Consider the following 13,961-nt stretch of genomic DNA (forward strand, 5'->3'; position numbering starts at 1 on the left):
GTGACAATGGTTTCTGGGAAACCAAACCGCGCCAACAGTTCTCTCAATTTGTCAACTGTAGCATCCGACGTAGCCGAGCGCATCACAAACACTTCCGGCCACTTGTAGTGCGCGTCCACGACTACAAGAAACATTTCGTGCAAAAAGGGGCCAGCAAAATCGATATGTACGCGCTATCATGGGGCTGTCGGCCAAGAGCAAGGATGCAGGGGCGCTTTGCATGGCTCGCAACGTTGTTCTTGACAACTTACGCCGTCCTTACGCTCGAGGTCCGCCTCGATGGACAGCCACCACACGTATCTGCGCGCCAGTTACTTGCCGCGCACGATGCCCGGGTGCCCTTCGTGGAGTTCGTTCAGCAGCAAGTTGCGCAACTTTTCCGGCACGATCACTCGCATCCCGAACATGATGCAGCCTTGGTGAACTGTGAGCACGTTGCGTCTCTAAAAAAAAAAGGGTTAAAATCTTTTCCAGTCACAGACGCCGGCCACCCCACATTTATGAAATCTATCACTTTACAAAGCAAGGGGTCCCGAGCTGTTCGAGCAATGTCCTGGCTTGAAACTGGCACTGATTGCAACCGCAATGAATAAAAAGTTTCCTCTCTTTCGTGTGTTTCGTCTTTCACCATTGATGGCGGCAGGCGCGAACAGAAATCGGCTTCAGCATTCTTGCTTGATTTTCTCAAGATAAGCGAATACTGGTATGCTGACAATCTGATAGCCCAGCGCTGCAAACGCGCTGCTACGATAGTCGGAATGTCGGTTGTTGGGCCCAAGTTTGAAGCGGTTTATGGTCGGAGACTAATGTGAACGAACAACCGTAAACGTAGAAATGAAACTTAACACCAAATATTATTGCAAGGGCCTCTTTCTCAAGCTGACTATTTCTTTTTGGCATCGGTCAAGGTACGCGATGCAAAAGCGATTGGCTTTGTGCGGCCATCATCCAAAACATGAGAAAGAACCGCGCCTAAACCATAGTGCAATGCTTCGCATGATAGGTGCCACGGTTTCCACGGGTCGTAGTGCGCCAAAGTCGGCGGAGAGGCTAGCAAGCTCTTTATCTTTGTGAACGCTGCCTGGCAACGCTCATCCCAGCACCACGGGGCGTTTTTACGTAGCAACCTGAAAAATGTTTGCGCCACCGCTGCTATACGTTAGGAAGAAACTTGCTGTAGAAATTGACTCCCAGGAACGACTGCAGCTGCTGCCTGTCTTCAGGGTGTGGAGCCTTGAGGAGTGCATCAACCTTCTCCGTCGTTGCCGAGATGCCTTTTGCGCCGATTCTGTGTCCGAGGTAGCGAAGGTTGTTAAAAAAAACGAACACTTCTCATTCTTGACACGAACGCCTCTTTCAAGAAGTCGTTTTAACACAGCTTCCTGATTGATGAAATGTTCTTAGTCATTGTTACCAGTCACCAGAATGTCGTTTAGGTAGCAGCAAACCCCGTGTAAGCCCTTCAGCATGGTGTCAATTATTCTTTGGAAAATCCCAGGTGCGGACTAAACTCCAAACGCGAGTCGATTAACAGCAAACAATCCTTTCTGCGTATCAAACGTGAGGTATTGTTTTGACGACTCAGACATGACCACTTGCTGATAGGCCCGGTTGAGATCAATCTTCGAGAAATGCTTACCTCCCGACAAGGCTGTGAACAGGTCGTCCACCTTCGGTAATGGGTAGCGGTCGACATCAAAGCACGGGTTAACGGTAGTCTTGCAGTCGCCGCAGATCCGTATGTTACCATCTTGCTTGATTACGGGTACTGCAGGCGTAGCGTATTGTGACGTCGTAACCGGCGATATAATTCCCAGTTGTTCCATTTTAGCCAATTCAGCCTCGAAAGCTTTTAGGAATTTCGGCTTCATATCAGGTTCAAGAAAAAGTTCGGCGCGCTCTTCCGTTATCGTGCCTAACTCGACTTTGAAAAGGGGATGGTACTTCGCCAGCAATGCGTCAAGCCTCTTTTTTACGCTGATACGAGCAGGAGTGTCTGACCTTGTAATGTTGTTCAGGTTCCAGATTTTCGCCCACTCCATCCGGACGGCGTGGAGCCACTCCCGGCCCAGTAGACGTCGTCCCTTGCGGTCTACGACGTAGAGTGGAAGAATTGCAGAATGGTCGTCGTGCTGCACGTTGACCGAAGAGACCCCCTGGGGTCGTACCAGTGCCCCTGTGTAGGTACGAAGTTGAACTGTACTAGGCTCCAGTACGGCAGAAGGAAAGAGCTGACAGAACTGAGTCTTTGACATGACGGAAACAGCCGCACCCGTGTCTAGCTCCATGTTCACCAGGATGCCGTCGATGGCCATCTGTACGGCGACAGGGTCGCGCTGAGCTGCCGACACGCCGTTTAGACTGAGGCTCGAAGCTTTCCGCGACACAACCGTCAGCATCTTCACATTCTTTTTCATTTGCTTTTTCTTAGAAAAAGTCTTAGCACTGCTTCGGCAGGCTCTCTGGATATGCCCTTTTTTGTTATAACTGAAACATGCTGCGTCCAAGTGAGGGCATGCTTCACTCGTGTGTTTTGGCGAACCACAGCGAAACCAGCTTTTGCATGTTTTCTGCGACTCAGCTTGTACCTTGTGCACATCGACTACGGCGTCGATGCCGCGTGCCTCAGCAGCACTCTTCTTGGCCGCTTCCATTGCAGGAGCCCGCTCCACCGCTTTCTGGAACGTAAGCTTGCCATCTTCCCTGAAAAGCACTCGCTGAACGTCTTCTCGTAGCAGGCCGCACACGAAGCGGTCCCGAAGGGACTCGTCAAGGGCGCTTCCAAACTCCCACGTTTGCGACAGTTTACGAAGCTCGGCTACGTAAGTAGATAAAGACTCGCCTTCTCGTTGACAGCTCCGGTGAAACTCGGCCCGTTCTCCAATGACGGACGGCTTCGGGGACAGGTGGTCGCTCAAAACTTTCTTGAGGTCTTCGGAACTGTTCGTAGAATGCAATTCTAGAGCAGTTAATGACTTCAACAACCCGTAGGCCTTCGGACCGATAATGCTCGAGAAGGAGTGTACTACCTTGTCACTGTCGGGTAGCGGTTGACAATCGGGAACGACGTAAGCCGCTCTTCGTACGAAGCCCAATCGCTGGCGGACCCGTCGAAGAATTCCAGCTGGCCCAGTCGCCCAGCGAAGTGGGTCACTGCTGCCTCGGCCCCAGTCGTGACGACAGTCACAGGCTCCGTACACACTGCAAAACGACAGTCTTCTTCACCGAGTGAGTTCGGAAACGCCTTCCAAACTGAAAAATGACGTCTTCAAATCCTATCTTCGTCGCCAGTTGTCGTGTTGCGTAGTTGATGCGAAGGAGCAGACAAGTTTCCAGGGGCGAAGCGACGTTTGTTGCCACATTCTCGTCGGTGCGTGGCTGGTCGAGATAAGCCCGCGCGCTGGTTGTGGAGCATGCCTTTTATTCGTTTTGCGCTCCTGCGCACTAACGACTGCGGTGATAAGGCTGGACACCGCAGTAGTTTTAGTATGGAAATAAATCAGCAGATTAACTACCTTGGTCTTAATCTTCTCTCGCTCCGCCTTGTACGAGGTGCTACGAAAGGAAAAGTTGAACTGCTCTCCAAATAACAGGAACACCTCTTGGTTTACTTCTGTCCGTGAGTCGTGTGACCACGTAATCGAGCGCCTGATTTTATGAACCAAATTTCTTGCAGGCATGGTAGGGAATTGACAATCTACGTTTGGGTAATGCGTAGACATGCAAGCAAATAATCACGGGCGGTTTAGCTTGGCATTAACCACGAATTATCGTGCGCTAGCTAGCACCATTAGTCCTGGTTTTGCATGGTTATCTATCTATGCTTGACTATCTATGCTTTTGCTTGACTTGAACTGGCTTATTTCGGTTGATATATCATATGATGTAAGTATGCGTGCTAATGCATCATTTTAGACTTGTACTGCGGTAGATTTGGTCAATTCTCTACCAACACAAATCAATAAACATCGTTCAGCCCAGACTCAAGGAGTTAGTGATTAACATGCATTATTCAGCCCAAGTGCAGTATTTTAGTGATCCGTTTGATCTTCAAGTGGCCTCAATATTTTTTTTTTTGTTTTAAGCGAAAGCATGACCGCCTCACTGCAGCGGAAAGCCGGCATCGCACTGGGGGACTAGTGACTAAATACTTCATACCTGGGGGAGCGGGATCCGAACCCGCGGCGGCGCTAAAAAATCAGTTCCGCTGGACGCTGCTTAAGACCACTACGCCATCGCCACAGCTTTTTTAAGCATGGTATTTATTACGTCCAAAATATATTCTATTTATATTAACTAAATTATTTAAAAAGCTTTTAGGAAACGCCACGAAACACATCGCAAAAATGCAGAGCAACAGAGCGCTAGACGCGAGGTCAGGCTGAGCACATCACCAAGACGGAATGCCACTCCGATTTATTTTCGGTTGGTTCATACACTTCCCTCAGACGAACAATCGGTTGGGAGAAATCTTAAAATTCTGCCTGTATGAACTGCTATATAGAAAGTGTGATTGTTCTAGGTCTTCGACTTCATACAGCTGGGACTTGAACTCCGTGGCTAAACGCGACACGTAAATCGGCTCACTCTGCTCTCGGTCTGATTCGACGCATATCTATGCGCTCTGGCGGAGCGCGTTCTGATACTGCCCTTGAGCTTGTGCGCTCCCTCCTCCAGCCGCGGATAGTGTACCAGGCCCAATTTCACCGCCTCAACCGTCGACAGTGGGACTCCCTTGAAGCAGTCAGTCGGGAGGCTACGCGCTCCATAACTTATCTCCCTCGTATTACACCCATACCCATTCTGTAAGAGTACGCTCAGCTTAGTACGTGGAATGATCTACCATGCAGCGTGAGCCAAACAGAGCACGCAAGATATGTCGCTTCAGCTTAATCGTTCACAGACTCTTCCTCCGTGGTCATACTGTTAACTTACAGCCAATCGCTCCTCTGCTTCGCCGCCGATATCAGCCGCGCATCTACCTCCAGGGTGCATAATATACACCGATGCATCACACACAGCACTGCAGGGAGTTACCGCAGCTTACAGTCCCTCCCACCCTCATCTTAACCCCCGCGCTACATATAGCGCGGATACTTGCACCGCCCTTGCCTTGGTGCTTCAAACAACACACAGTGCAATTGCTTCCCTTCCACTCGTACCCACTTTCGGTACTGTTCACATTTACACTGACTCCCTTGCCGCCCTTTTAAGCAGCTTAAAGCTGTCCGGCGCACATTCCAAATTACACAATCAATTCACCACATCTGCAAAAAATACCCCTGTCCTGTGCGTATACGCTGGATTCGCGGTTACGCTCACGATCCGCATAATATTCGTGTGGATACAATGACACACCTTGACACATCAGGCATCCCGCCACCTTCCCCTCTTCTGCCAGATCCATTCATGTCCCATGTTTCCGAGAAACAAACTTTGCGTCAGGGAACACGCGCTCTAATTCCTCCGTGTTCGTACCCTCTCCCCCGTAGTCTCACTCGGGAGGAGGAGGTACCTTTGCGGGTGCGGCTCTGACTCCGTCTGTGCGTCATCGGTGGCGTGACAAACGCTTAGAACTGACTGACAACTGTCCCCATTGTGGTGCTGCGCCTGAACTACCTGTGTGACAGAACAAACTTGCTGCGGACTTGGCTAGTGTTCCTGTTTATGCTCCCGCAGGGAGCAGAATTGCGCGAAGGTCCGCCATTCTGTTCCAAGCTCTGCGGGAAAGCTGCTTCTCATGTGGCAGGAGCCTCACCAAAGGCTGTTTAGAGGCACCCCTTCTCATCCCTGTGGGGGTTTCACAATACCCCCTCAGTCGGATAAGAAAGCAGACTGCACTCAGGATGGGGAGCCCCTGCTCCATCCTCGTCCTGGGGGGAGGGTGGGGGGGTCACAATACCCTCCAGTCGGATAACAAAGCATACTGTGCACAAGATAGGATGGGCTGTCCCCCTCCTGCACATATGTTGGCCGTGAGCCGACACAGTTTGGAGCAAAATATGTCAGCGGGATCATGTGATCGCCGCTCCGCGAATAGTGTTACGACCGGCGCGGGGAAAACAGTCGCGCAACTCTGCTCCCTGCGGGAGCATATATAGGAACACTAGACTTGGCCGGCTACAACCTCCGTGAGGCGACGCTTCCTAAGGAAGATAGGCCTGCGATGGGACGTTGAAGACCACTATTGCAAGTGGACTATGGATAATCGCTTTATCGAGAACTTTTTCCCCTTTTTAGGCGAGGCTTGTCTACACTCCTTCTTTTAACTTTCTCTCCCTTTCTCATTATGCTTAACGGAAAACATCTCGAATAAAAAAATAACGGATAATCAATGCCCGCCTCTTCGTCACGTACCCGCGTCGGCGCGTGTTAAATTGCCAGTCTCCCACACTGTAGTTTGAAAGAGCGGTCTTCATCATCTTCCATCCGTGCGCGGGGAAGGGTCATCAGACGAGCATGCTGCAAACCGTTCGAAATGGCGGGAGATTAGAAGCAGTCAAATTCAGAAGACCTAGTGCTATACCTCCACCGAAAGGTTTCTGGGCTTGGGAGTACACAACACCTTAGACGAGCTTACAGAGGCACACTTAACAATGCAGAGAGGCCGGCTTTCCCGCACCAAAGCAGGAAGAGCCATACTTGATCGTTTAGGACTAGGCATACAGTTGCCACCCCAAGATACCAAAACACAGATACCTAAACGCATCGCTAAGGTAATAAGAGTTAAGCCACTAGCTAAGAATGTGCATCCTGCTCACCACGAGGGGAGAAGAAGGGCTAGGGCAAAAGCTCTACACAACATATACAACCAAGATGAACATGCAGTATATGTAGATGCCGCAGAATATCCCCAGAAACAAGCGTTCGCACTAACGGCGGTGGATAAGCAAGGTAGACTGATAGTCTCCGGCACTACCATAACGAAATCCTCGGAAACGGTAGAAGAGGCGACAATCGCCCTTGCTATCATTAACACAGAAGCTACTACCATACTCAGCGACTCTAAATTTGCCATACGCAATTATGCGAGGGGCAGAATTTCTCAGGCAGCAATGAGCATATTGGGTCAAACCAAAGACTTAGACAGAATTATTGAATTGATATGGGTCCCGGCTCACTCGGGGAACCCTGGTAACGAAGCGGCACACAAAACAGCTCGAGGATTCGTCAGCCGAGCAGGGGACGCTGTCGTTGCTGCGAGTTTTTCGAAGGACGGCCTATCATCTTTTCAGGATATTAACTAATCATTTTAAACTTGAAAGGAGGATATCCCCTCCTCCAGACAAAGCCTTTAATAAGGAGCAGGAGACCACTTGGAGGCGACTCCAGACGCGATCCTTCATGACGCCTTATCTGTTGTCAAAATTCTACCCCGGTGAATACGACCCTGCATGTACATTATGTGGTGATTTAGCCACTTATGATCACCTATTGTGGAATTGTAAAGAGGAGCCGCCCCCGAAATCTCTAATACAGGTTCCTACTCTCGAGCAGTGGGAGGCCGTGTTGGTCAGCTCAGACTTGGGAGTTCAAACCCGGGTCATTGAATGGGCTACCCAGGTCGCTGTCAGCCGTGGACTGATAGCCACCTAGCACGGATCGTCTGCATTCTGCCTTTTCTGACGAATTAAATGTTTTCCAATCCAATAGTGCTATCGCAGTGTCAACAGGAAATGATAATTAAGCGACCTGCAAACTTTTGTTGTTCTGAGTCTATTCTGTGCTCAGCATTTAACCTAAGTGTCGCGGTAAACGCTACTGCATTTTTTATAAGTATTCTTGGCGTAGATTATAGTTTTCGTTCTCAGACACAAATAATGTGTTGTCTCCTTTTAGCAGTACATATAGAAAACAACGAAGTGTTATAAGTGCAGGGTACATGTATGCATGCACTGCGTGCCAGAAGTAAAGGCAGAGTGATATTCTGGGCCAAACTCGGGGCTGTCTCGGTTTTGTCTCACGTATTAGCTCGAACACACACGCACACACACAACATCTAGCCTGTCGTCCAATAGTGCCTTGAGAGCCTGTCTTATTACTGTTTGTGTTTATTACTGTGATGTTTACTACTCAGTAATATCGCCAGAGTTGCCTGACTACAAAAAATAACTAGTTTTAAAACGAGTGTTGGTGAGTGTGAGGGTGAGGGAGTGCCGGATAACTTTTCAAAGTTAGAGCAAGGGTGAGGGAATGCCATGGATTGAAAAGTGAGGGTGAGGGAGGAAAAGTAAAAATGAGGGCATTTGCACACTTCTGGGAATGACACACTATTCACATGGAGCCCACGGAGGTGTAACCAAAGCCCTCCAGACTCACACTCAACAAATTATACTCGACTTATCCGTCGCCTTACATATCGGAGAATCAGGTCTTCACGAAAGAAGCACCCTTCGCCTCACCCAAGCATACGCTACTATCAGAGCCACATACGCTCTGCCCTACTATACCCCTCACCAGCAAGGAAAGCAGTCTAGTAAACGCCTTCTTCCCAGAGTGCGCCTACTGGAGACCGGAGCCCACAACACATAAGACGATGTCCGTGAGGCCACGCTCACAGCCCAGACGGCCGGCCTATCACGCACAGCAGCAGGTCGCGCACTACTCTCTTCTTTATATACACATATCGTCAATGGAACTCCCATCTGGAGGCGCCCCGCTCCCTACTGCAATTCAATTGAAAATCCTAGTATACCCCCTCCCTAAAAACATGCACCCAAAAAGGGACCGAAACCGCAAAACAGCCAGGGCGCAAGCCTTACAGGGACAATTTGCGGGAGACCCCACTGTAGCCTATGTCGAGGCGGCCACCTACACAGCCGGCCATTGCTAACTATAGTGGCAGTCACAAACAATCACGCAAAAGTTCTCCCTGCTGATTAAATTTTCACCGACTCCATAACCGAGGGAGAGGAGGCTGCCATTGCGCTAGCCATGACCTCCACGTCCGCAATCAAAATAATCTCGGACTCTGAAACGGTTATTCTTAACTTTGTCAACGGCATATAGTGTCCCCCCCCCCCACCCGCCGCCTATTGCATTCTTGGCAACCCCGATTCCGTCATCCTTATTTGGACACCCGCACATGTGAGCCTTGTGTGACTCTCACAATCACACAAGCCGCCCATTGGCGCAGGCTACAAACGCGCACAACCGCATACCCCATTCTCCTCCAAGCCTGCTTAACTGATCAGTTTTCCTCTTCCTGCAAGCGTTGTGGCAAGCAATTCACATATTACCTGCCCTTCATTCCCACATCTTCCGGCACAAGAGGTGACCCTAGATTACTGGGAGCGCGTACACTCACCAGTGCTTCCGACCGGGACCAGTGCAAGCTCATTACTGTGCTCGCGGACAGCTTTCGGCGGTTATGCAGTGGAAGCTACGAGGGCGAGGCGCAACGCTTTTCCAATCGCGCTCTTATCACGCTCTCACGAGGGAGAGAGGCGGCACTCGCCCGTAGCACCCTCAGCATAGCCACAAAAATCTAGGATAGCCCTCCAAGATTTCTCCTTTGCTTTCTACTGAGGGGCCCTCCCCAAGTGCCATGGGAGGCGCTCCGCCCCCCACCCTCTGTAATACTGGCAATAAATGTTTCCACCACCACCACGAGCATCTCCTAGTCTTCGTGTGATCCCATTCCCCCTTCTTACAAGATACGGTGACACCAAAAAAGCAAAGAGAATAAAAATATGTAAGAAATAAGAGATTTATTTTTTTATTGCAGATACCTCAAGGACCCTTGGGTGAGGGCTTTACATACGAAATGGACGTACGAAGTGCCCGCAAACTTTTTACCAGATGCGCGGCCGTCAAAAACTCATGTTCGGAAACAAACCAGCAACCGTTGTCATCGGGAAGGCTCCTTTCGAATGCATACGTTTATTGTACACCGCATGTGGACACAAAGGCCTCAATGATGCGTCTACTTTTATTTCTTATTTGACGAGCGTTGCGACAAGGCATAAGCTCAGAGGAGGCTATTGGGGATGACTGGCGACATGCTCGCTGCATGGTGGCTTGTTGGGTTCGACCGTAACATGGCGAACTTACTGCGGTGACCACGCTCTTCTGTCACCAAACGCGATGAGCAAGACCGTGGCGAGCCAGGCGGAAGAAATAAAGTTTATTGTCGATATACGTGTCCCTCACAGGCAGCTGTGTGTTCTGTCGGCGGCGCGTCACCAGCGCATAATATTGACAGCCAGAGGCGCCGACTCCGGGGGGGGGGGGGGGGGGGGGGGGGGGGCTTTTCGAAACTGAGCGATGGGTTCAGGGGGGCAGCATATCTACTACGGACTGGCACATTCACACGGGCGACGGGGGAGTCGCCGCGAGCGATGGCGCTGATTCCAGCCGCACGCTTCACGACAGGAACGGCGAAGTACACTGGAGCGAAAATAAGCGGGCCGCAAAAGTAAAATAAACAAACTCGTCCCGTCAGCCCACTTTATATCAGTGGCCACGTATCCTTCGTCACTTGTTGATCACCAGCGCAAAGTTCACGTGATTCACTGCCACAAAAGCACTTTTTTATTAGATCATGCCACGTGCATTAAATGACTAGAACCACCGTACCGTAGGACACGGTGTGTAATTAAGCGATTTTTGTTTTGTTTTTTCGCCAGTCACTGTCTGCATTTTTGTTTCGGGATTTGATTCTTCACAACTTTTCTTCACAAGTAGCCCGTTTTATTATTATTATTTTTTTGCTATGAAACGTTTTGCTCATGTTTGCATGGTTGTCCTACTTTATTGGTCGAAAATCTGTACTACTTCCATCACGCTATGATGAACTTTGCTAGTATATTGTATTGTATTATGTGCTAGTTCCACTGCTCGTAAATTTTTTATCGTATTGCGTTTGTTCGCTAAAATTCCCGCTGTTTGTTTTTTTACTATTTACGTAAACGCTATCCCCTCTATAATGCTTCGGCGACTCTGGGTATAGAAAACAAATAAAGATCCAAAGTTGGCCCGAACACCAGAGCACGTGAGCGCGGCACTGAACCAATTCGCCATTGTTAATTTTGGGTGATTAGAAAAAAATTAGAGTAAAATCAATTGCAAATATCTTGTTTCCAGTCATCAGGCAACAATATATAAAATTGAAATAAATTGAAGTGATCGAGCAGCCACGCTTTCTTTCGATCTTACGTGAAATCACTCTATTCATTTCTCCAGCGTAACTAGCTACCAGGCGCCATCCTGTCATATGTTTGGCAATATCAGCTATGCCAGATCGTCACAACACTGTCTTAAACATCATATTTAGGGTACCTAAAACCGGAATAATTTTCGATGTTAATACGGGTTACGACGCTATACAGTTTTAAAATCTGAAGGAAAAGAAAGCAAATTTTGTTGTCCTCCCGTAAGCAGCATTGCAAAATACTAAAAACGCGCTGCCAGGCTCGTGTGTCACGAAAATCGGCGCACATGTTTGTTCAGCCGGCGCGGCGCGAAGGAAGAGAGAGCGCCGCGCGCCGCAGCACAGACGGCTCTCGACAATATTGGACAAGTCTCCGCTCTTAACGCGTTGAGAGTGTGTAACCTTGAGCGCACTCCTCTCTCCTTCCTCATCCTCATCGCTCGGAGAAGCCCCCTAGAAGGTTCCAGACGTTTCCGCGCGCACCTCCCACGATTTTATAACAAAAAGAAAAGACTTTGAACTGCGCATGATTCGTAAAAACCTGCCCATTGCACAGCATACAAGAGAGCTGCTTCAGCATATTAACGAACAGTAAAGTCTAAAATACACCTTTAAAGTACCTCTCCTGAACATTCTGAAGACTAATACAAAATGCTTCTGGAACATGATAAAACCTGGAAACACCAATAAAGTGTCCTTATTGTGCTCACCGGCGAATCTGCTTCCTACCACCTTTGTGCTATTGTACTAAATGATACTTTCGTTGAGTCGTTTCCTTCTTCATCCAATGTTATCCCAATGTCCCGATCTCCAACTGCGCGATCATTTCGCGATTGATTCCACAATGTTCGACTTGCAAGACATCATACCGATTATCAATTTGAAACTAACATCTTCTAGCGGAATTGATAGAATAAACGGCAAAATTATAAGAATGCTAAAGAGTATAGTTCTATCATCATGGAATGCATATTCTCACAATCGTATCATCATAGTGTGCTACTGAAGACCGGAAGACTGCTGAGGTCATACCATAAAATCCGGAGGTAAACAGAACGCATCTAACCATAGACCAATATCTTTGAGATTAATGGCATGCAAAATAATGGTACATATATTTACACATCTTGGTAATTTTCTGGAGGATAACAATTTCTTCTCTCTAACAGAGTATGGCTTCCGAAAGTTCTTCTATTGTGGCATTCAACTACTTTCCTTCACTTACGAATTTGCACTTCTATTTGGACTCCGCTTTTTCATCTGACTGCATTTTCTTGACTTCGCTAAAGCATTCGATAAAGTTAACGACTCACTGCTGTTACATAAACTAAGCGTGCTGAACATTGACTCTGGACTTCTTATCTGGATCCGTGGATTTCCTCTTCTCGTGCTGAATTTGTCAGCATTATTGACGCTGATTCCTCTACTGTACCACTTGGTTCTGGGTTCCTCGAAGGTCAGTACTTGGGCCCCCTTACCTTCTTTTATCTTCTATATTGCTGTGAATTGCCGTTCCCCTCTGTAATGTACTCTGTATCCTGAGAGTAAAATAAATAATAAGCATCTCTTGCGGAGGAGGGAGGGAGGGCGAAAGAAAAAGAGAGAGGGTGGCTAACTGCCCCACCCCCCCCCCCCCCCCCCCCGGCAGATTGAAAACTCGGCGCCTATGCTCACAGCGATTGACTGACCAGGTGACGCGACATGCAGTTCGAATTTCTCTACTCCCCGTTGTGGAAGATAGGTCCCGTGGATGGAACTTACTGCGGAGCGCGTCAAGAAATGCTTCCGTAAGGCAGCGTTTAGGGACCCAGGAACGATGGAGGACGCCGTGGTACACCGCGTTAACAGACGCATGTGGATTTGTGGCAATGCGTCGTCGACACGCAACTGACCCGACCTGCTGATATGTTGCCTGGAATGAATTAGTCGGAGCGGATGATGACGCCGACATCGGAAAGCCCTGCACTGACGTAAACAGTAGTATACGCGAAGTACGAGAACTGTCGCAATGCCAGAATTTCACGAGGACGATGACAAGAAGGCCGACCTACCGCCTCGTAATGTAAGCGCTTCCAACACGATTATGTATTGCGTCTCTAAACCCGCTTGTTATTGCAAGGGCAGCGGCGAGGGAGCGTACGACGGCGCTAGAGCTTGGAGATCGGTGCAGTAGGGTCCGGTTTGAATAACCAGACACGCGTAAGGATCAATCGACTTACACTGTCCGACGCTGAATTTTTGGCTGTAACATTGAAAGTTCACTTACTGCGAACTTCAGATACAACGAATGCGATCCGCGCCAACGTCAGGTTCGTTATAAGTGGGATCGACTGGATATGCAGCGAAAGCTATCTTTTTATCCTAGAAAGGTCATATTAAAAATTCGTGCAATTCTAAGCAGAGTGAAGCACCGCCCACATTCAGGACTGCCGAAGCAAAATTCCTCCACGACAAGAAAGTATACCGTTGTCGAAACTTTTTTTTAGAAGAATCAAAATAAAATATTATATGCTGTAAAATTTTATGCCTATGGGTTGTTTGATATAGTCAAACATTAGAAAGCTGATTTCCTTTGGTTGGTCAGTGGAGAACTAAGCTGCTACTCCTACCCAACCTCTCCTACGGCCACTAATCTGCACGAAAAGCGACATGAGTGCCCAAGGAAGGCAGGGAAGCCGCCCATTCCGGGAAATACCCGACATTTTCTGTGCTACGAATGATCATCGGACAGAGGCGCTCAGCCGCCGAGCTAAGCTTAACTCGGACTACGCGTCTCCGCCGACACCATCGGCGACGGCCAGCCGTTATC

The 13,961-nt window shown here is 48.8% G+C and overlaps 1 protein-coding gene across 1 annotated transcript; it reads right to left on the minus strand.

The window, feature by feature from the left end:
• Window positions 1-311: 311 nt before the first annotated feature.
• On the minus strand, window positions 312-5,375 carry LOC144109867 (uncharacterized). Its single transcript, XM_077642640.1, has 5 exons — window positions 5,359-5,375; window positions 2,589-2,940; window positions 2,002-2,315; window positions 1,159-1,288; window positions 312-443 (listed from the first exon to the last, which is right to left on the minus strand). Exons 1-5 carry the CDS (start codon window positions 5,373-5,375, stop codon window positions 312-314), a joined length of 945 nt encoding a protein of 314 aa, XP_077498766.1.
• Window positions 5,376-13,961: the final 8,586 nt, after the last annotated feature.

The sequence above is a fragment of the Amblyomma americanum genome, chromosome 11 (genome assembly GCF_052857255.1).
Source record: "Amblyomma americanum isolate KBUSLIRL-KWMA chromosome 11, ASM5285725v1, whole genome shotgun sequence".
In the NCBI taxonomy this organism is placed as follows: Eukaryota; Metazoa; Arthropoda; class Arachnida; order Ixodida; family Ixodidae; genus Amblyomma; species Amblyomma americanum.